The sequence below is a fragment of the Gobius niger genome, assembly GCF_951799975.1.
Source record: "Gobius niger genome assembly, chromosome: 16".
Lineage (NCBI taxonomy): Eukaryota > Metazoa > Chordata > Actinopteri > Gobiiformes > Gobiidae > Gobius > Gobius niger.
The window spans coordinates 25,064,059-25,088,385 of NC_136867.1; the positions used below are offsets into that span (position 1 = coordinate 25,064,059).

At 41.8% G+C, this 24,327-nt stretch overlaps 1 protein-coding gene across 1 annotated transcript in view; it reads right to left on the reverse strand.

The window, feature by feature from the left end:
- The window catches only part of rps6ka5 (ribosomal protein S6 kinase, polypeptide 5), a 46,174-nt gene that overhangs the window by 15,154 nt on the left and 6,693 nt on the right, over positions 1-24,327 (reverse strand). The window contains exons 2-9 of the mRNA XM_079573444.1: positions 13,596-13,667; positions 10,565-10,783; positions 6,647-6,762; positions 6,468-6,569; positions 4,770-4,850; positions 4,588-4,691; positions 4,248-4,398; positions 2,034-2,195 (exon numbers count right to left, since the gene is read on the reverse strand). Coding sequence (XP_079429570.1) covers positions 2,034-2,195; positions 4,248-4,398; positions 4,588-4,691; positions 4,770-4,850; positions 6,468-6,569; positions 6,647-6,762; positions 10,565-10,783; positions 13,596-13,667 — 1,007 coding nt within the window. The remainder of the gene's footprint in view (positions 1-2,033; positions 2,196-4,247; positions 4,399-4,587; positions 4,692-4,769; positions 4,851-6,467; positions 6,570-6,646; positions 6,763-10,564; positions 10,784-13,595; positions 13,668-24,327) is intronic.

The window sequence follows — 24,327 nt, forward strand, 5'->3', positions numbered from 1 at the left end:
ACAGACCGCCGTCAATCACGCGGCTCATACAATGCGGCTTTTGTGGAGCTGCCAGAGCTTTTTTTCTTGGCACAAAGACGATATAGATAGAAAAGTATAAAGACATCAGATACACCCGCGAGTTCACTTCCGGACGGTAAAAACAGAAACTGGACCGAGATTACTCAAAATATCAAAGGATGATGTGGCGAAACAGAATTACACAGGTGCCAGTGGGAATCACGTTTACTGCTTTTTAACCTCTTAACCCCCGCCTGAACTGAGCACATTTTCTCCAGTTCAGCTTTACCGAAGTCTAAAGTATCAAAATGGCAACAAAAATGAGAGAAAAACGAGGATGAAAATGCAACAAAAGAGCGACATCAACGTAACAAAAAAGTGATGAAAAAGTGACAAAAACATAACAAGAAAAGAGCATGAAATGGAAAAAAAATAGTCAAAAAAAAAAACGCAAGGAAAAAGATCCATTTAGATCAGTTTTGTAGGTCTTTTGCAGGTCCTGTAGGCTGTAAACTCCAGTCAAGAAGCTTTAGATTTGGGTAAAACTGAACTAGGGAAAATGAAATCGGTTCAGGTGGTGGTTAAAATGTTAATAACATGTAAAGTAGAAGTCCGTAAGATTGCAAATGAGGAGATTGTATAATGACATTTGTAATCTAAGTACAGCTGATATGGAAATACAATTTCGTGATTGTAATGTCTGCGATGACAATCTTGTTAGTGATAAGTTATACTTTATTAATCTCTGTAGAGACTTTAGAGAAATTTGTTCTCTGCATTTGACCCATCCTCAATGTCGCTGGGCGACCTGTAGGAGCAGTGAGCTGCCAGCGTGGGCTGGCGCTCAGGGACCATCTCCATGATGTGGAGCCAGGCTGGTGGTCAGAAACACCCGGCTGGAGGATTTACCTATTGCACATGTCTTTATCACTAACCTACGCAGACACAGAGAGAACATGCAAACTCCACACAGAAAGGCCCCATCCAGGTGGGAATCGAACCCGCTGAGGCATGAGCGCTAACCGCTGCGCCACTGTAGTGATCAGTTTCGTTTGCTGTTTTGTGTTGTCTTTCTTGTGTACAGAGAAATATTTGCAAGACATCCATCCACGAAACGTATTGCTCTTTTTGAAAAAGGGCAATACGGGAACATTTTGAGCAAAATATTGTGGAAAATTAATGTAAAAACTGCAGCCGAGTTTGTCTTAGACCATAGTTTTTGAGAACATAGCTAAGGCCTTCTGCTTTCTGCATTGGGAGTTCAAATCATGTTCACAGCATGTTCACACATGAGAAACTGAGCAGGTTCTGTCTCTTTAGAAAAAATATATGTAAATTCTGACTTTATTCCAGTTTGAATCCAATTTAATGCTTTTTAATGACTTTTAAGGACTTCATTTTGCTCTAATTCAGTTAATATTTTATGACATCTAATGCTTTTTAATTCCCAGCAGAAACCCTGGAACAGCATTTGTTTTGCAAATTGTTTTGCTCTGTTTCGCTCCACACCACAGACATGGCTGTTCTCTCTCCCTCCTCGTTCACTGTGCACAGGAAAGCTGGTCTCATGGGCCCGAGCGTAATCCTGTCAGACTCTGATCAGTTCCTGAGATTAGCAACTTTAGAAACAATATATTGTTTTCAATTTGTAATACATTTAGGCTTTCACTTTAAGGCTTTCATTTTTGCTAATGACCTTTAATGCTTTTAATGCCTCTCTGAAAAAGTGTCAGCTTTAATTATGGTTTCCCTTGTGGTCTGTGCTGTTTTGTTGTTATGACTCAAATTAGAAATGTCTTTCTTAAAATACATTACTTTACAAATACATATTCCTCTCAAGAGTCAAATGAGGAAAAAGGGGACAGTCTGCTGTGACTCACGTGGCATTTTCAAATCGAGGGGAAACTATTTATGAACCGCTGCTGCTGAGAGGAGAACAAAGCCTCCGTTTATTCTTCCTTTGTGTTCATCACAAACTCCGAACGCACAAAAGCAGCCCATTGTTGTCGTCGTTGACTCCTCGGGACGCCCACCTGGAAGATCCTGTCGCAGTTCTGAGGCAGCGCGGCCGGCGAGTACGTGGGGTCCATCTCCGTGAACTCGTCGGCGAAGTTACTGACGTCCAGCTCGTCCCGGATCACCGGCTTGAACGGGGCGGGCACCCTCTTCGCCGCCAAGTCCTCCCAGTTAATTTTCTAAAGAGAGAAACGACAAGAAAAGTCAAGGCTATTAATGCCGTTTTATTCAATATTTCATTTACTGAGTGTTTCCCCAGGTGTGGCAATCCCATAAGTGCCCGAATTCATCAGTTTTAGACGGCCGTCGTTTGTTTAATGTTTGCAAAAGCCCTTTTTCCTCAGCCATCACTGAAGTTGCTTACTTTCAGATTCAGTCCACTTGAATTGATGCGGCCATTGGAGGATTACTGTGTTTGTGATGTTGTTTATTCCACTGCATCCTCCTTTTTTTCTTTTACAAAACACATCCTTCCCCCGGCTATTTTTATTTTAGATTTCTTGTGTTCCACGCCGTCTAAACCGAAGGACAATGTACTTTATTTTGACATGTGGTCTGTGTCACTTCCCATTGTTGAATCCGGAAATGTTCGAATGTGTCATGGCAGGAGTTTTTAGCTCTTTGTTGGATGACTTTCCACTATTTTCAGCCATTTTCTGGTGGAATATGTTATTAATATCTTATTTATCACACATAAATAAAGTCAAGTGTAAATCGGGCCCATATGGATATTTTCTCACAGCAGATTGTTCAGTAGAAGTGAAAAACGGCAGCTGTAGCTAGCGCTAACTAACCGTTAGCATTAGCCCGATGCTAACATGAAGCATCAAGTTAGCATTCTCCGTTATTTATGTATTTATGGGCTGTTGAACCACTTTACTCCTCTCCATGTCTTTGTTCTTTACTTAGTAGAAAACTATATTCATAATTCAGCGTTTGTTAAAGTAGTTTTTGAATAATTAGAGAAAGTTTAGATGTTTCTCTAAATTGTTTTCCCCTTAACTGTTTTCAAACATGGCCATATATGGGCGATACCAGAGATGCTGTCTGTGTCTAATATCTAATCTAATATTTGTCTGTTTTACAGTCATTGTAAAGTGTTGTATTGACTTTGTATAGTGAACTCTTTTGCCTCTCATGTTGGAGAATGAACAATAAAACACATAAAAGGCAAAACCTGTTGGACACTACACTAAATATGCCGTGAAACCTTCAAAATCCTTATGGTTTGTGATCTAATGAGGACGATATCGCTGCCACAAGAGGAAATACAGCAAAGGCAAATTTGCAATCTTTTTTAGCATAATTTAAGCGAATAATAATAATAATGCATGCAAAGACGCTTTACATTGCATTCACTCCAATACTTGGTGGTGGGAAGCTACCCACAGCTGCCCTGGACAAGCTGGTTAAGAGGGCAGGGTCAGTGGTCGGGGGGGTCACTGGACTCTGTTGAGGCAGTGGTTGAGAGGTGCATGGGGAGATAGGTCCAGGCCATCCTCAGTAACTCCAGGAACCCTCTGCATGGGACTCTGTCTGCCCAGAGGAAGCAATAGATCTGATCCCTTTCCTCTCCATTTACAGGGGGTTTAACTTTGGGCAAGTACTTTTGATTATATTTATATGTATTGTATTATCCACTGTTTGATACTGATGAACAATTGAATTTCCACTCGCAAGGATTAATAAAGTATCCATCCATCCATCCATCCATCCATCCATCCATCCATCCATCCATCCATCCATCTATGGTAGACTGATGGAAGCAAGGCTACTAATCTGTGCCATCGGCCCCTCTGACCAGCACCAAACTCACTACATTCACCAAGGCTTCCTGTTCCCAAACGGTCTCCCATCCAAGTACCGACCAGGCCCTTCCTGCTTAGCTTCCGAGGTCTGACGGGATCGGGCAGAGCAAAGATGGTGCGGCCGTAAATGTAATCAATGTAATCTTATTTGTAATCTTGTGTGACAAAGCATGCACGTATAAATGCCAAGCTTGCAATAAGGCTGCTTATTGAATTGGTTTGCAAGACAAGTACATGATTGATCATAATCATGATGAACAAGAGGATTTTTATAAACAGCACGTACTTGACCGAATTAAACATGTTCTTGTTGGTCATTGATTTGGCCATTAGTAGTTAGAATGAACAAAGCTTGAGAGGCAAAAACAGTTAATAAATTATACAACATACCTAGTAAAACAGGTTTTTCTAATGTTTTCGTACCTGGTAAAACGGGTGCTTCTTGACGTTGTCGGCTCCGCTCGGCCCGGAGCCCAGCCTGGTCTTTGGGTCTTTGATGAGGAGTCGCTGGATCAGGTCTTTGGCCAGAGGTCCCACGTCTTTGGGGAACGGAGGGTCCTTTTTACAGATCCTCCTGAGAGCGGGGAAACAACGTGATACATGGAGGTTATTTTATATTATTTTAGAAGCCAAGACAGCCTGGGAACTAATAGAACAAACATTGTAAGGACATTCCTAAGCTCTCTAACCAAGACATAAACATGTTCTTCAATCACTGCAAAATTGATTGTTGTGTTGCCTGAAACTGAGCCCAAATACTTACTTTGCGATGTCTGTGTGAGAGTTTTCGTCTCCGTCCACAGTGAAGGGGGATCCTCCGGTCAGCAGCTCGTACATCAGCACTCCCAGACTCCACCAGTCGACAGCCTGAAAACAAAATTCAGACAAACAGTGAGACAAGAGATGGAGACAATTCCCCATCTCGTATCTGTAAAAGGAAATTACCTTGTCGTGTCCCGACTCTCCTCCTACTATTTCAGGAGCCATGTATTCTATTGTTCCACAAATGGAGAACGCCCTTTCCACCTGAAAAAAAGAAGGTATATATTTAAGGCTAAACAATGCACCTCAATAATACAATATAAACCTGATGATGCACACCAAGCACTATGGCAATCAAACCACCAAGACTTTAAAATGAGTCCTCACACAACTTCCTAGGCTTCAGGGGAGCTGAGAAACATCGCGGTTAAAAGCGGTCACAAGTTCGTACACCTCGGATTGTATTTTATGTATATTTTTTGTTGCAGACTTTTACTTATAATTTCAGATCCATAAGAAAAAGAGACCGTTTTTTGTTTTAGAATCTGCTGATTTTTGTCTTTCAAACAGGCTCCCTCTAAAGTACCTACTAAACATAAATGTCCTGAATGTCCTGATCGAACGGAGGAACCTGGGTGAACGGAGGAATCCTGCATTCTGGAATCTGAGGACTGGACGGTCTGCAATCTTGGCCCGTCTGCTGAGGGATCCTTCAGCCCTGGGTCTCTATAGCCTGTCCGTCCATGGGAGTGGATCTCTTCTTCTGTGGTTCTCCCCAAGGTTTCTCTTTTCTCCTGCCGGGTTTTTGAGTTTTTCCTTGCCGTGCTGGAGAGTCTAAGGACGGGGGACGCCCACGCCGCTCATCGGTATCCTATTGGACATTGTATTTGTCTGGATTCACCTGAACTTTTAATTGTCATATTTATTGCTCTGTTTTACTACCTTAATGTTTGGTGCAGCCCTGTGAGGCGACTTCTGTTGTGATATTGGGCAATACAAAACCATTAAACTTGAAACTAGAGAAAAATGTTTACTATCTCTAATTATTCAAAAACTTTTTTTTCTACTAAATAAAGATATAAAGACATGGAGAGGAGGAAAGTGGTTCAACAGCCAATAACAACTGCCTTTTTTTCGCTTCTACTGAACAATCTGCTGTGAATAAACATCCATGTTAACCTGATTTAGACTTGATTTTATTTGCATGTGATAAATGAGTTTATATTTTGCCAATAAATAACTAAAAAGAGTGAAATATTTTGTTTCCCAAAAGATTTTTTTCTCTCAGCGAGGCCACGTCCCCTTCTATGACAAGATTGTCTGTATCTATGCCCTTAATAAAGCGCCCCCTGCTGTCACAGTTCAACACGGACACATTACTCAGTTTAGAAGCTTCATACAATGGATTATAGATCAAACATTGTTAAAAATAAAAATATCGTGCATATCTGCATCAGCCAATCAACAGCCCCAAAAATCATCACCGGCCTGAGAAAAACTCCTATCGATCGGCCTCTAAAAAAATCAGTGGGTACGAAACATTTTTGTCCCACGTACCCCTTGAAGCATTAGTTTATACTGCGAGTGACCCCTAACTCAAGGATCCTGCCAAAATTTTTAACAAAGGGAGCAACTAAAAAAGATTATTCAGTATTCAGTAGAGTGTTATGTTCAAAATGTAGTTAAAATACTCTCAAAGTTATGCCTTTTCCTGAAAAACTTTTTTTTTGTCTGAGGGAATTCCAAGTACCCCCTACCAAGGGCACAAGTACCCCGGTTGGTACACTGTTGAAATAAGCGTCACCCAAGAAAAACATAAGAAATCCCGCTCTCTGTCAGTACAGGTTAATTTCAATTAAAAAATGACGGGAAAAATCTTACCTCATCGAACTCTTTACTGAGCCCAAAGTCTGTGAGGACAATATGCCCACTTGAGTCCAGCAAAATATTTTCTAGCTTTAGGTCCCGGTACACAATGCCCAGCTGCAAAAACAACACAACAACATTAACAAACAGCAGATACACACTTTAAATAAGTTGTAATATAGTTTTATACAGACCTTGTGTAGATGCTCTAGTGCCAGAACGATCTCTCCACTGTACAGCGCCACCATCTGCTCCTTGAATCGAACTCTCTGCACTAAATGTGTGAAGAGCTCGCCGCCGTTAACGTAATCTGGGAAAGAAGAAGGCGTAAAATGATCTGGAAAACTTACAGGCGTCAGTTTAACCCAAGCTCAGTTACGCATTCAGAGGTTAAAGGGATCATTAGTGTAATCATTAGACTGGGATTGGAAACCAGTGGAGCTGCAAAGGGCACATTTACAGATGACACTCAAGGAAATAATCAATGGCAAAACATGGTACAGATGCAGAACAGCCTTTTCTGCTTCAAAAAATGTAATTCAGGGAAAAAAAAGTGGTTACATGTGCTTTAGGGTTTATGTGACAGAAACTTGAAATATGCAGATTGTGTGATTATAACTACTGGGCCATGAAATTATGATAAATAAAATGCTTACAGCCGGTGGCAATGGGGCTGAACAACATAAAAGCAAATGTAGAGAAAAAAAATAATCATTGAGAGATTATTATAAATGTAGGGATGCACAACATGTAAGACTGGATACCGTTAAACATTCCCAGTATGGTATCGAGAAAAAAAAAAGTTTATACTACTGGCATCGAAAGCAGGTACCGAACACAAATATTTTCTCTTTAGATATCAAGTTTTGGTGCCTGTTGGTCCTGGGTCAGCATTAAAGGAATGCTTCACTTTACTTGGTTGTTTCAGCTCAAATAAATACAATTAAAAGGGCCTGATCTTCTGCCTGGCGCAACAGCAACAGCGTTTCTCAAAGCGAAGTTGTTATCTTGTGTACAAACAACGGTGCACCAGTGCTTCGTCGGTCGCCTGCGGGCGTTGCATAGGGGAAAAAAGGGGGTAGACTGGTGTGCCTCCTCTCTCTTCTTTACATTAAAGCAGTATAAGTAACATGTTTAACTTAGTAAATCCTTTCCGTAGTCCCTCTGGGAGTTATACAAGTGTTAATGCGATGATTAGGGGGTCGTTCATCTCCCCCTAGTGTCTCTGGCCGGAAAACTACAATTGCAACTTTGCCTGCACTGGGTCGGATGTGCTATACACACTAATAGATCGGCAAAAAACAATGTTCATAACAGTGCATTGCTTCTCTTGCACTGTAACAGATCTATAATTTTATAAAACCGTGTTAGAGGCCTGGATGCATCAGCTGTTGCCTACCACTCACCAAAACATCCGGCGAAAATTGCGTAAGTAAACAATAACAGCGATCGCTCATATTGTGTAATTGGATGTACAATATCCCTCTCGCCCTTTGTCTCTTCTGTCAGCGTAGTATTTACTCTCACGGACAATTAATGAGTAAAAAAACTTAACTTGCTACGACACCTGCAGTGGCGCTTATGGCCTCTAGGGGCACGAGTTACTTAGTTCTGCTTTAACTTTGCGCACAGCCACGTGCATCTTATTAGGGACAAATTACTAACTATTTCTCCCACTGTAAATGGGAGGGATCGATGGTCCCATAGTGCTTGAGTGCGGGGCTCTCCACACCACAGAAACATGATCAAAACACCAAAACGTGCATCCCCACAGACCCACCGCCACCCACAGTCTGTTATGGTCTGTAGGAGGTAAAGCTTGGGGAGGGACCACTGCTGTAACATCGCCAGGGGAGCCTGTCCAGCCACTTATGTTATGTGAACAATTTAGAATATTCCACTACGGTGTTACTATTATTGGAACATTTTATACAGCGGAACATTACATTAAAGTTTTACAAACAAATGAAGGCTTCTTGTTTCACCAAATTGTGGTAAAATACAAAATCAGGAACAAAACAAGTCATGACTAAAACTGACTTTTTGCCCATTAAAAAACAACACAGTCGACCAAAGTGCTGCACACAAATTCTCTACAAATATAATAAAAGAAAACATAACAGAGCAAATGTCAACTCTTTGACTCTTTGATTTGAACTCCAAAGAGAAAGCCCAAAGATTAGATTAGAAGTTTAAAGTTTTAGTAAAAAGCCAAAATCTCAGTCAGATGCAAAACCTCAGAGATTATGTGATTATTTGTGAAGCCCGAATGCAACTTATTCTAGACATTTTTAGTATGAAGAGCAATGAGAAAAATGCGTATCAGTGGATTTGCCCTGAAGCTGGATTCTGCGCTTTGGCCGGACAAGGTCAGGTCACTGTTGTTTGTCCTGGCTTTCATCTCTTTTTTTGGACATAATTCTTTAAACCTCTGAGATTTCTGCGAATCTAAACCCCAGAGGATTCGCTGTATCTGGCAACAACGACCGCGCTCTAATGCCTTTCTTGTGTTTGGGGAAAATATTTTTCAGTCTATTTTAAGTGCGGCAGCAGCAGCAGCCACTCAAACCGCTCCTTCAGAATTTTTGCCAAGGAGAAAGAGTCAAGAGTGACAGATTGTGTTCAATATGTTCAATAAATGTGACTCATCATGTTTGCGCAGAAATGTAGAAAGAGCTCCTTGGAAAGGGCTCGAGCAGCTGGTTGGAGCTCCCTGGCCCTGAGGAAACCTGCTCAAACATACAGTACAGGAGATGAGAGCAACATTCATGCACTTTTGCAGAGTCTCTGTCTCCAGTGGGTGAAAACAGGGGTAGTTTTTGATTGGCAGCAGATAGAAAATGTAAAATCTTTTCTTGTTCTGGAGATAAAATTTTCCAAGCCTGTGTCAGAGCCACAGGAAAATGCCAGGTCTTTGTTCCTAACACATCCATTCACTGTCAGTAGATGATCATGATTTATTTAATTTTGAATGGAAAAAAGATATGAGCTAGTTTATTGATGCTACTCTCTGACAAGGGAAACAGCTCCACCTAGTGGCTGCATGTTATGCCCTTTGTGACTTCTTTAAAGGGCCTATATCATGCAAAATCGACTTTGGAGTTTTTAGCCATGTTGTTATGCTATTTCCTTATCAAAAACACCTCCAGAGTGTTTTTTGGCTTCATTCATGCAGTTCTTAGCAATCCTCCTGAATCCTGGCGATAATGTTGCGGAGAAAAGTGCGTTTGGCTACGAGAGGTGCAGGACTTTTTTCAACCTTCCTAAAGAAGAGGGAACTCGCCAGAAGTTGGAATTTCTCTCCGGGATTCAGCAACTATCAGCCAAAATAGTGTTTTTCTGTGTCTCTTTCTCTTGATGGATGTTTGGTGAATCTTCTCAAAGTGGATTAACTTTTACAACCAACGCAAGTCCCCAATGAATGTGATGGAGAGGCCAGGACAGAGCGGTGGTGAGTCAAAACGCGTGTTAGCGTGTGTGTTAGCTTGTGTGTGTTAGCGTGTGTGTTAGCTTGTGTGTGTTAGCGTGTGTGCTAGCGTGTGTGTTAGCGTGTGTGTTAGCGTGTGTGTTAGCGTGTGTGTTAGCCATTTACGAAGCTGTGTTGCAGATGTCAACTCCTTGTAACTGTATTGTGAAGTAACTTCACTTATTGCAGTGATATTTATACAGTATGTATTTAACTGCTAATATTGCATGGGCAGATCCGCTCGGAGAGAGGGGGCGGAGTTAACTGAATCGAAGCGTCTTGTCTTCCGGGTTCGCAAAATGCCTCCAGAAAATACTTATATTTCTCACAAAAAATAGTGCTCCATAGTGATAGAGGTACAATATATCATATGCCTATACTTTGCTTTGGGATGGCTAAAATAGCATGTTACAGATCCTTTAAAGGGATATTTCAGGATTTTTGACATAGGGTGCATACATTAGAAGTTCTCAGGCCCCCCCTGAGGGTGAAACAGAAGCTGTCTAACCTTCTCAGTGGGAAGGGAGAACACACAAACTCCACACAGAAAAGCCACACCTCGTCCAGGAATCTAACCTAGAACCTTCCACCAGCGAGGCATAACCACTAAGCCACCCTGCCGACCGTGTGATGATGCGACCCGTACCGAGGATGAGGTGCAGCTTGGTGTCGGTCTGGAAGGCGTAGTGCAGCGTGACCAGAAACGGCGACTGGCGAATGTGCTCCAGGACCTGCCTCTCCGAGCGCGTGTGCTCCGCCGTCTTCGCCTTCTGGATTATTGTGGCCTTCTTCAAAACCTTCATGGCGTAAAGCTTCCCCGCATCGTGGCCGCTCACTTTACGCACCAGAAACACCTTCCCGTAGGCTGGAAAACAACAAGAAACAGAGTTACCTTAGGGGCTTATTCACCTTATTACTATCAGTTAACATAGGACTGGAGAAGTCAATTACTACACAAAAAGAAAGACGATTTTAGGGCCGCACAGAAACATTTAGTAGATTGATTTGAGTAAAATGTCCAATGTTCATTTGCACCAACAAGTCAACACCGCACCATCAGATTTTAGCGGCGAACATGCAACCTGGGTTCACGCAGTCAAAGCCATATGAACTGATCGACAATAGGCGTATGGATAAAACTGCCTTTTTGTGTGGCACTTGATCGCTAAAGGATGAATCAACAACGCCACCCCCAAAACAAAAGCAAACACCGTCGGGAACACTTGTACTAGTATACGGAAACCATAGATATAATTATATAAAGATGAGTGGGTCCCATTCATTGAAAAAGGTCCCGAGTCATGTGTGAAATTTAATGGCCTCTCCGTCTCTTACTACACAAGCTGTTCCTTAAAAGGGCAAAAAGGCGGGAAGCCCTGCACACGAGGAGTGGGCGGAGCCTCCGCAGAGCTCCAGAGCTTTATTAACAGGCTCTGGAGCCAGTCAACGTACTGAAAATGCTTCCAAATTTCGGGCTGATAAACAAAACCTAGCGTGGTTAAATATAGTCACATGGGTCATAGCGATTTTTAGAAAAAGAAAAACTCTTTGGAGCCAGACTTTTAAGCCGTTCTTGGGACGTTTAAAGGGGCTAGATGCAAGTTTGCCATTTTATCCTCACTACTGCCACCTCAGGTCATACGTGTGACTGCAGCTTCTATATTAAGCTCGTGCATGACGGCTCCAGCTCCCAGTCCCTCCTGTCCGGGGAGCCAAGCGTCTAAGTCCCGCTGTCGGTCCCGCTGCTTTGCTATCGAAGCTCTACATGAGGAAATCCGTGATCAATAAATCCACTGCATTCTGATATTTCCAAGAAGAATATCTGTTTATCAGGTTCACTTCTGATTTCCTGGAACGTCTTGCCTGTATGCGGTTACACTAGCGGTTTTCCCAAGCATAAAAAACGTAGGGGAAGCTTCTGAGATACTGCAGGCCCTGGGCGAGTACTGTCAATGTACACCGAATTCTGATTGGCTGATAATTCTGTCAGTCACGCTGGCTGTCAATCATGTGTGCGGCCTGACAGCACAGGGCCGGCAGAATCTGTGGAGAAGGCCGTGAGGAGGAGCAGCTCGCCAGAGGTGTTTAAGGCACTTATTGAGCAGGAAATTACAGTTACACATCAACAAAATCAATATAAGCGACTCAATTGTACATAAATTAGAAATTAAATACAATACAACGGAAGTGCCGAGACAAGGCAAAAAGCATAGACTGTATATATAAATGGACAGCTTCTCCTCACTCCTCACTCCTCCCCGTTTACCATAATAACCACGCTTGTGGGGGAATTCATGGCGGATTTACAGACTCCCCCTCCCCAGCTCAGACAAAGCATGTTCCTAAAAAGGACATAAGGGCGGGATCTTCACTGTAGACTCCGCCCTTACGTGACATGTAGCTCGCGCAGCTCCAATGCTAACAGTCCGACCCTCATTAAGTACGAGATTTCTAAAATTCTTCTTACCAAAACCAGCCTGGTTTCTTTAATTGTAACTAACCCAGCGTTATCACAGAAGGAATATCTAGCTCTAGATAGTTCCAAAAAAATTGGGACCAGGCTTTAAAGTTGTTTTTAACGTGTCTAAAGTCCAATGCTTTTCAATGGGAGACTAGCGGCCATTTGGAGGTACAACAGCAATGGCGGAGTAATGGCGGAGCAATGGCGGCCCCTAGTGTTGTGGCCAAAAAGCAGAGCAGCCGACGGCCACTGGCAAAAAGAGGCAAAAAGGGGGTGGGGCGGAATAAGGTGAATAGTTTGGAAATGACAGAAAGTGGATTTATTAATCACGGACATTTGGCGGCCCTTCCTCATTAAAAGCTTCTATAGCAAAGCAGTGGAGAATGAGAGTGCTTGGCACCCTCGGGACAGGAGAAGGGTGAGCCCCTTGTGTCCCCGCACCAGCTGCCAGGGGAGGGAACAAGGAAGAGACTACGAGCACTAAAAAGGCATCCTCCATAGCAAGTTCTTCTTATTACTTTGGATTTTGCGTTTGTGTTGATCTTTAGATGTTTCACTCTGTCAACAAGACATCTTATAAAAACAGCCGCCTAGATGACAGACGAGAATCTACTCCACTTTTTTTATTTTGAAGCAACAATATTTGTAATACTTGAGTGGCGTGTTCTCTTGGTTACTGAGCCCAGCCCTCGTGAACAAACAGAGGGTTCAGAGTGCAGTCTCGTGCGGCGTTTTATCGTTCCACGGTGGTGATCAGGTGTCACAGAAACATGCAAACACTTCATCACTGTCACCATCTATTACAGAGCTGTGCACTTAAAAAAAAAAGACTGCACAAAAGCTCTTTTCTTTAAGAGTATAAAGCGACAGTGCAAAGCTGTTTCTTTTGTAACCTCCTCTGGAAATTTCAACAAATAAAAGGTGTAAGGAAGTAGAGTTTTGTTCTCACTTTGTTCAATAGAGAAAGCAGTTCAGCCCAGTTCGAGTCACAATCAAGTCCAAGTTTGAGTCCTTGTTTGTTCAAAGCTTATTCTGAGATTTATGCTGCATTTCTGAGGCTATTTCCGTTGTTGGTTGTAAAAATGTGACTTCCCTAAACGGGGCCCCACAGTTTAGAGAGGCCTGTCTGATGAGATAAGAACCTTTTCTTGTTTAAAGGTCCGCTCAAACTTTCCCTTTATGGCGATTTATTCCGTGTGTGTGTTTCTAAACTCACCTCCGGTCCCTAGCACCTTTAAGAGCTCGAAGTTCTCAATGCCGACCCGCTCCACGTGTCCCGTCAGGTTGGCTACGGAGAGAAACAAAAAAACACATTCAGAAGAAATTACGACTTCGATAAAGCATCTGGTTTCATGTGAGCAAATGTAATGCAGTGTAAACAAGTCAAAGTGGTGTTTCTGAATATCTTTGCATGGGCAGATAGTTATTGTGTTAATATTTGCCCTATTAAAAAACAGTGAAGCCAGTAACAAGTTAATCAGTAACGCAGTCCCGACCAAATAAACAAATAATGTCAGAAATCGCCCAAACCTAATTCACTGTACATTACTTATAAAACTCTCCTTAAGCCACTTTCTGGATCCCGATCTAAAAGTGGGGAAAAAAACAGCAACATCAACTTTTGAGTAGTCCTTTTTAATTTTGTTCTTTCTTCAAATACAATCGGTACTTCCTTGATTTTGTTGCTTAATATAAATCACAGAAGCGTTCATAAGGAGCAGTTCCGCGCTCGCACCAAAAATATCAACGCTGAGGGAGCCAAAAATAGAAATTTAATGTTACGCGTGAATCTTTAGGCGTCACTAATGGTACATGTTCCCCCGCAGCCTCATTATAGCATTACATTATGAAGCCTGAGTGACTCCACTGTCAGCATCTGTGCGTCCAGCTGACTGCGCACACGTTTACACTGCTCACAAGGAATACAGCTGGGGGAATTAAAGCCACTGTACCCGATTTCACTGGATTCTCACTGGATTTCACTCGGTGTACGACAGAGGAAGGAAGTTGAGTTCGAAGCCGTACAGTCAAACATTTCACACACATCACAGCACGTTTTCATAAAATTAAGCAATGTCCGCGAAATCCGTGCAGCGTTGCAGCTTTTCCAAAACCCCACAATGTTGCCAAAACTATTCAAATGATCTGCAAATTCCTCGCAGCGATTCTACAACTTCCTCACAAATATAGCGAGTTTCTGATCAGGTAAATCTGTTTTACTTTTACCACATGTGTCAAGGTCAAGGCCACATGAGATGATTTAATGTGGCCCTTTGAGGAGCATGAATACCTGAGCAAGCATGTAAAAAAAAAAAGCAAGTCTCAGTCTAGCCCAGGCGTGCCCAAAGTGGGGCCCGCGGGCCAAATTTGCCCGCCGGAACAATTCCGTTGGCCCGTCAGAGAGTGACCTACTTTGCATGGTTAACACTAACCTCTTCCCATTCATTCTCAATGGTATATATGGTGCAGTACACCTTTTGACCATTAGTGTCAAATTGATTATTATTAATTTAATAAGGAAAGTTTCACTGAGATTAAAAATCTCTTTTACAGGGGGTGCTGACCCCAGAGGGAGAACCTATTTTACATATTTTAGTGTTAGGGGAAACCGGAGTACACGGAGGGAACATACACAGACACGGGGAGAACATGCAAACTCCACACAGAACAGCCAGTCAAATCCAAGTGGGAGTCCAACCCGGGACCTTCTTTACTTTAAACATCTATTTCACTTTTTTAACTACTCACCATAGTCTTTGGTTAAAACTAGGGCTGAAAGATATATAGTTACCATATCGATATCGAGATATGAACACTCAAGATATTAATATCGAACAAGCAACGATATATATCGTTATTGTATTGATATCGAGATATGAACATTCAAAACATTAAAATGGAAAAAAGCAAGATATAAACGATATAGATTTCATCAATAAAAGTGCACTCTTTATTATTAAGTTTTTATTTTTCCATAGTTATATCGCATCGTATCATATCAAGATATCTGGCATGAATATCGAGATATGAAATTTTGTCCATATTGTTCAGCCTTAGTTAAAAGTGATGTAAAATGCTTTTTTTTTTTTAATGGAAAAAGGAAAAATGGCCTCAGAAATCAGGCATTTTCCCCTTCAAAAATCACAAAAAATTGCTTGTGACATCTTAGAGGGACTGGCTTTGAGAGCAGGTCGCCAAAAAATAAAATTAGTTTCATTCTTTAGGGCCTCTTCCAAACACTTTATTTTTATAACCCACTGCACAAACAGCATTGATAGTGTAGCTGATATAAATATTACTCCACAGATTTTCATTTTACTGTATTACTAGAAAAAAAGCTTACCACTTAACTCAATATCCCAATTTAATGTGTTTTAATTTAATGTAGCCAGATGTCGCTTTAATATCGTGTCATCATTGTGGTGCGTTCATCCTCTGTGTCTCGCAAGCTCCGAAAATAGGAACAAATTACGTCTGGCCGATTTAATCTTTTTCTTTCTGCTCCCATTTGCAACACGCGCCGCGGAGGGAGCATCGCCGCCGGCACTTTTCGGTGTCATCTCCAAACCACGGAGCTGCACGGATGAGGTCAAGGAGACAAGTTACATAACGCTGTGTACAACAGTGAGTGCAGACCCAGTTTAGTCCTTGGGCCGGTTCAAGTCAGAGGGACTGGACCAAATTTTCCTCATAGTAAAGAGAAATGAATGTTAGCCTCTTGCAGTAGAGCTGAAGTTTATTTAAAAGGTCTGTCTTAATAATAAAAGCCATTTATTTTTAACATGAAAAAAATGAAATGGTTTTTGCCATATTGGGTATAATCCAAGTTCAAACCAAGTAAAATTATCCCTTGGGTTAGTTCAAGTTAAAATGGATGTACCCAAATTTTAGCTCTTGGCAGTATTCACCTGATTCCGGACGTTTGCGTGGGTGCCACCATGAATTGTATTCAGTTACTACATGAATACAAAGCTGTTTTAGGCCGGGCAGAGAAACGGTGTTGACTTGTCGGTGCAAATGAACATCGGACATTTAACACAATCAATCTACTAACATCAGATTTTAGCGGCCAATATTTTCCCTCGTTCTCCGTTTAATGAACATCAAGACAACGGAAGTGCCGAGACAAGGCATAAAGAGGCAAAGGTGAAGAGTGTGTTTGAAGAGATAGTGAAAAAATAGCACTTGCTGCTGCTGCTGCTTGTTCTTGTTGTGAAACGTTAATATAAACTCATCCCTAAAGAATATCTGGATGTTACAGGGGCTAAACGGAGCTATATGTTCAAGCAATGTCCTAAGGTGTAGAATGAGCTCAGACCTGTTCACCACAACTGCCTCTAAAATCCTGCACTCCAAAAAAACTCAAAAAGTTGCTATTTCGAGTCCGTAGTGCCGTCATGCACATGTTTAATATAGAAGCTGCAGTTACAAGTAAGACCTGAGGTGGCAGTAATGAGTATAAAATGACCAACTTGCATCTAGCCCCTTTAAGACTATGTTAGGAAAGCACGGAGGCGCAGCAGTTTTCTGTGAGGAGTTTGCATGTTCTCCCCGTGTCTGCGTAGGCTAGTGGTAAAAACATGTGCAATAGGTTAATCCCCCAGCCAGGTGTTTCTGACCACCACTACAGGTCGCCCAGCGGCATTGAGGATGGCCAAATGCAGAGAACATATTTCTCTGCAGAGATGAATAAAGTATAACTTAACTGAAGTTTAGAAGGAGTTTTGACTTGTACACACAGTTCAAAGCCTTTTAAACATAGGCAGTACCCCAAGTCAGTGTTTCCCAAAGTGGGGGATTCTTTTAATTTCTTGAAAACAGCCTATTTTTTTGTTAAATTAAGCCAAATATTATTCAACTAACATCATTAAACCATCCATCCATCCATCCATTTTCTTTTCATTATTAAACCAGATTTTAAATGTTTTGCACCTTAAATTATTATAATGCTTATTACATTTTATAGACGGGATACCGAGTTGTTGGTTGAGTGATTTTAGGGGTCACGGCCCGGATATTTTGGAATCCCTTGCCCTAAATTATGGTTTACAGCAGGGGTAGGCAAGTTTGCTCGGTGGAGGGCCAGGATTTTTCATCGTCAAAAGACCAAGGGCCGGACCCCCCAATTGAAGCAATTGAAGTAAAGCATCACTTTCTGCACATGCCAGTGTTGTACATCATATACACTGGGAAAATGTCTGTCGTAAAGTAGATAAATCACTTAAAATCGCTTGAATAAAGGGTTTTTTAGGTTAAATTTGAGTCGGTTGATAAAGACGCCAATTGAACAAAGAGAAATCCCACTGGAAATCAAACAAATTAACTTTTACTGTAAAAAATGTTAATTTTTCACTTGAAATTATACAAAATCAACTGAATTAAGAAAGAACTTCCATTGGCAAGAATAGGTTTTATCTGCTTTAAGGACCAAATCCACTCAATCTTTAGATTTTATCTCTTAATTCAAGTAGATTTAAGTAATTTCTTGGTATTCTTAGAGTATTTTTTTAGGATTATGGCCTAAATGGATGCTCTGCTAAGACATTATAAGGAATTGACAGTATTTTTCACATTTCTAGAGTACTTTAACAGGCATTTGATCTCTGATTTGGATCATAATATTTCTCAAAATCATCTCGAGGGCCAGAGTTGGATGATGGAGGGCCGGTTTTGGGTTTTGAGTTTAAAAATGTCAAAATTAAGTATTTTCCCCCCGTACATGTTCCAACAATGTCCTAATGTGTAGAATGAGCTCAGACCTGTTCATCACAACTGCCTCTAAAATCCTGCACTGTCACTTAAAAAGGTGTTAATTCGGGTCCGAAGTGCCGTCATGCACGAGCTTAATATAGAAGGTGCACTTACACATATGACCTGATAGTCAGGGACCCAAACTCTCAAAACTGGGTTGAACCTGACACCGTCTGATATATGCTTTATTTGTGTTTTTTCTGTTAACTTTGACCCTAAGGACCAATAATTGGAGGGTCTGCTCTGCTGGAAATATCGCGAAAAAAAATTGTGGCCATTTTAGTGTATGTACCCTGTATTTTTATCAGAAAAATGTGAAAAACGACTTTTTTCCCTCCAATCCTCAGTGGGTTGAGTAGGCTGTCAATAAATGCATTCCAGATACACAGAACACATGTGCTGAGAACATCCACTGAAAAAATCGCTCTTAAAACACATTTCTACACATTTTTGCATCAATTTAATACAAAAAAATGTGGCGTTTTCTCACTTTTTTCCAATATTTGTATCTTTACTTCATTGGCAATAAACTATTCCACCCAGTTATGGCATCAGTCAATATGCCATTATTTTAAACAGACTGTAGACACATTCCACAGAAAAAATGATCAAAATCCAACCAACATTATTGGATCTGTGATGATTCAAAGACCAATAAGTGACCGACAGACTCAGAACCTCGGAACTGTCAAAAGTCACTTTTGACACTGGTCCATATTTTGATTTAGGCCATTTCCAGCCCATTAGATAATGATTTACACCAATGTATTTGGTATCATTGGAAAGAAGACATTGTCATGTTTCATTTGAGCCCAAAGGTACTACTCTGTAACAATTACCGTGGTAACCATAGCTCCTCAGACTCAAATGTCAGAACATTTTTTCACAATTTTCACAAAAAAATGTTTTACTACGTTTAACGCTGTTTCTTCCAGGAACATCACAGACACAAAGCTCTGATACTGGGCAACTCTCTAGACTCTGAGGATTCAGGAAATGTATAACATGTCAGAACTTTCTCAGCTTAAGGCCTCACTGTGAGCCATGAAGTAAAAGAATGTCCACCTCATATGAGCCTCTCCCATAGAAATAAGCCTATATCTGCCAGGTTGGAACAGCTGGTGAGACTTTCTGACCAGGACAGGCCCAACGTAACTTGAAACTACATTTATGGAGAACAACAGTTCTGTATTTTTACATAAAGCTGTTCATCTATTTTCTATATTATGTAACTCTTTATCTATCCTTTACGCCATATACACAATATACATCTGTTGATTTCACTCCAATATACATCCCTTTAAATCTGTAAAAAAAAATCCTCAAGAATCCAAGATAATTCCAACAGTGTGTCTTTGTAGACACCACATGGTTATGCCTAAAATACTACATATTTGTTATACATTAGATGGTAATGTGGTTGGTAATGTATTTGCTGAGGAAAGCTGTGCTCTGAAGCTGGATTTTCCATAAACCACATGTTTACAATGAACAACAGCCTTTTTACTGTTTAGTAAATTAATAAAGTAAATAATTTGATGTAGTCCGTTCACTAAAGTTGGTTTATTACATCACTAATGCACGACGAGTCACCACAAAAGTAAAGTTTAGGGCTCGTCCAGGACTAAAGCACAGTGGCAGTCGTCTGAGCAGAACAGTCCATACTGGATTAAACCATTTCTCTTTGCTTTTCTGAAGTTGTTTTAAGTTCTTTGTACATGTTAAAATTGTCACATATATGTTCATGTATTTCAGTTTTGGTTATAAAGGACTTGCATCATGCTATTTTACTCATTCCAAAGTAAACTATAAACATTTATATGATATATTGTATCTCTATTTGTGAGAAATATTTTCTGGGGTTATATTTCCAACCCGGACGACAAGACACTTGGACTCAATTAACTCCGCCCCCTCTCTGCGCTCATGCAACATTAGCAGTAAAATAAATATAAATATCACAGCAATAAGTGAAGTTACTTCATAATGCAGTTATAAGGAGTCGACATCTGCCTGACATTATCGTTAGGTAAGAAAAAAGAACAGGCGTGTCCAGAGTAGGTTAGAAAGAGCTCCTTTTTCACATCCTTCAGTGCAAGCATGACGTCTGTTCAGACGCTCAAGGGGTGCGTTTGTTTTCTCCGCAGGGGCAGCGCGGACGTGTCAGGCACTTCCTTTTCTTTCTTTTTTTAAAATTAATTAACTTTTTTTTACAAATTAAAATCGGGTTTTCCAGCAGAGGGCGGAGCTGCTCAGAGCAGGATTCAGGAGGATTGCTGAGAACTGTGAGAATGAAGCCAAAAACCACTCTGGGGGTGTTTTTGATTAGGAAATAGCACAACAAAGTCGATTTTGCATGATATAGCCCTTTTAATGTTGTGTAATTTATTTATTTTATTCGCTGGCACATTGAATCTGCACTACCCACAAGAAATGTGCTTTATGAATGATTAAATAAAAAGTAACTTTTATGACCAGAATTTCTAGGCGCAGCCAGGGACCGGAGGGTTGCTGGTTTGGGAACCTCAGGATCTCATCTCTGCTGTTTTCAGATGATGTTGTTCTGTTGGACCTTCAGCTGCTCTGGTTTGCAGCCGAGTGTGAAGCGGACGAAATTAGTTACCTTCACAAGATGGCTTGGGGTAAGGCAGTTACATGGGAGGAGCTTGGAATAGAACCACTGCTCCTTCCTGTCAGGAGCGGCCAGATGAGGTGGCTCGGGGACACATTGGATGGATTATATCTCTCTGTGGCCAGCGAATGCCTCGGGATTCCTTCAGAAGGGCTGGAGTTAGTGTTCGTGAAGAGTGATATCTGGGAATCTCTGCTTTGACTGCTGCATCCATGACCAGACCGTGGGTAAATTGTAAGAAAATGGATGGATGGGTGCAAACCTGGGTCAAAGGGCTTTGCACAGACGAGAATCCAGTAGAATCCAGTTCCAGTACTCTAAAACACCTCAGTACTTCTAACCTAGCTTCTGGCTCAAAATCTAGAGATAGCTCCACAGGCAGCGTGATGGCTTTGCTCCTGACAGGTTTCTCTGAAGCTTAAAGGATGAGTCAAATGCAGAGGGTAAATTTGGGAGTCTATGAATACATTAAATACTATACTGGACTCCAAAGAGCATTGAAAATATTATTATTAAATATTATTAATATAAAGACAAATGCCATCAAGAACATTTCAGACATTGTAAAAAGTTGTGGATCAAGTGAGGCTGAAAAGTGAACCACACAAGGCAGGACTTGATCACCTCGACTGGGTCGTCTGGATATGAGTGTACGATGTAGAAAGACCCAAAGTACACAATGACCCCAGGAAGGTCACTATGGATGTTTCTGAGTTGCACCAAGTTTGTTAGCACTGGCCTGAATATATTAATACAGGAGGAAGAGGAGCTGACCAGTGCAGGACACCATGCTCTGACACAGGGACAAACCCAGGAGGCGCTGCACTGTTTTCAGAACAGCACTGAGAGCAGGCTGCCAGGTTTCCTCTGGGTACTCCTGATCTCCAAAAACATGCTGGTCAGGCAGCACGCTCAGTCGCAGTGACTCAGGGCTAACCCACAGAGCCGGTTCTTCCTATACGCAGACTACGCAAGGTGCGTAGGGCCCCCGCGGCTGCAAGGGCCCCGCATCTCAGTCAAACTACCGTGTTGTTTCACTGATTAATCAACGCGTTGTTACGGGGACAGGCTCTTCCAGCGCGCACTCACTCTCCGCCTACTTCGCCACATATAACATCAAAACGGAGCAGTCTGCAAGTGGATGATCAGGAGAGACCGACCGCCTTCCCCCGGTCTCTTCCAAAGCGCGAGTGCTTCTCCGCTCGTGTCCCCGCTCGGCCGTCTGTCTCCCGGTTCTCGTTTCGCCTCATGCACGGCTCCTCCGCGGCTGCATCACGTCCCCGTGTCCCGGGCGCAGCTCTCATGTTTTCTCTGCGCAGACTCGGGGCATCGGCTAAAACACTCATTTAAACTCTTTTCTTGTTGTGTCTAGCGGAGAATCAGGACAGTAGTTTGATGGATAGACGAGAGTAAAGCCGTGTCTGTGGCCTTTTTGTCTCAAAGAGGAGTTGAATCCACACGGTTCTCACGAGCACAGTAACTTACAGTAACTCTGGTTCTCTGAATGTGCACAGTCTATAAGGCCTGCTACTTTTTTCGGATGAAAGCAAATTTTGCATGTCATTCGGAAATCAAGGTGCCAGAGTCTGGAGGAAGACTGGGGAGAAGGAAATGCCAAAATGCCTGAAGTCCAGTGTCAAGTACCCACAGTCAGTGATGGTCTGGGGTGCCATGTCAGCTGCTGGTGTTGGTCCACTGTGTTTTATCAATGCAGCTAACTATCAGGAGATTTTGGAGCACTTCATGCTTCCATCTGCTGAAAAGCTTTATGGAGATGAAGATTTCATTTTTCAGCACGACCTGGCACCTGCTCACAGTGCCAAAACCACTGGTAAATGGTTTACTGACCATTGTATTACTGTGCTCAATTGGCCTGCCAATTCTCCTCACCTGAACCCCATAGAGAATCTGTGGGATATTGCGAAGAGAAAGTTGAGAGACGCAAGACCCAACACTCTGGATGAGCTTAAGGCCGCTATCGAAGCATCTTGGGCCTCCATAACACCTCAGCAGTGCCACAGGCTGATTACCTCCATGCCACGCCTCATTGAAGCAGTCATTTCTGCAAAAGGATTCCCGACCAAGTATTGAGTGCATAACTGAACATAATTATTTGAAGGTTGACTTTTTTTGTATTAAAAACACTTTTCTTTTATTGGTCGGATGAATTATGCAAATTTTTTGAGATAGGAATTTTTGGGTTTTCATGAGCTGTATGCCAAAATCATCAGTTTTAAAACAATAAAAGACCAGAAATATTTCAGTTGGTGTGCAATGAATCTAAAATATATGAACGTTTAACTTTTATCATTACATTATGGAAAAGAATGAACTTAATCACAATGTGCTAATTTTTTTAGAAGGACCTGTAGACCAGTAGTCGTCCTAAATCCCAGTTGGACAATGGCTTAGTGGTTAGTGATTCTGATTGATTGAATTGCGGTCATTATTGTCCACTTCTGCCCTTCTGCCCGCTTTACTGTATAGTGGAACTGTTTTTGTTTGTTTGTTTGTTTGTTTGTTAACTTTATTGTCCCCGTAGGGAAATTTGTCCTCTGCATTTAACCCATCCTTCGATGCCGCTGGGGCAACCCGTAAGGAGCAGTGGTCGACGGCAGTGCCGCGCCCGGGGACCCATCTCCATGATGTGGAGCCAGGCTGATGGTCAGAATCACCTGGCTGGAGGATTCACCTATTGCACATGTTTTTAGTGGTAGGGGAAACCGGAGTACCCGGAGGAAACCTACGCAGACACGGGGAGAACATGCAAACTCCACACAGAAAGGCCCCGTCCTTGGTGGGAATCGAACCCGGGACCTTCTAGCTGTGAAGCGGAGGCGCTAACCGCTGCGCTACCGTGCCGCCACGTAAATAGGTCCGCCCTTTGCCGAATAACCATGGGATGCTACTGTAGGGCCCCCATGTGGATTTTTGCTTAGGGCCCCAGAAGGGCCAGCACCTGCTCTGCTAACCCAACACCTGAACACAATGTCAGTGTACAATTATACACTGACAAAGCACTTACTTATACTTATATCCTGTGGAGTGTAGCTTCAACAACGTTAAAAAGTGCATTCATTTCTGCTATTCAACTGTATTTTTCGCACAACAAGGCGCACATGAAAGCCTTTAATTTTAACAGTGCGCCTTATGTCGTGGTGCGCTCTTTGTATCAACTTCTGGCTGTGTTTAAACACCTACAGGTTTACAGGTAAACCAGCATTAATTAGTGCGCCTTGTATTCCGGTGCGCCTTATTTATGAAAATATCCATTATCAGTGATAACGCGCCCTATAATCAGGTGCGCCTAATGGGGCGAAACACACGGTAAACTGTGAAACTAATATATGATAGACTCATTACATGCAAAGTGAGACATGTCAAGCCTTTAGTCATTATACTTTGGATGATTATGGCCCAGCTTGTAAAACACACAAATTAAAAATCCTAAAATTAGAATATTTTGAAAATGCCATAATCATGATAACAAACAAAAGCTTGACATATGGAACGTTGTCATGAGTCTATATCATATATTAGTTTCACATTTTAACTTGAATTACAG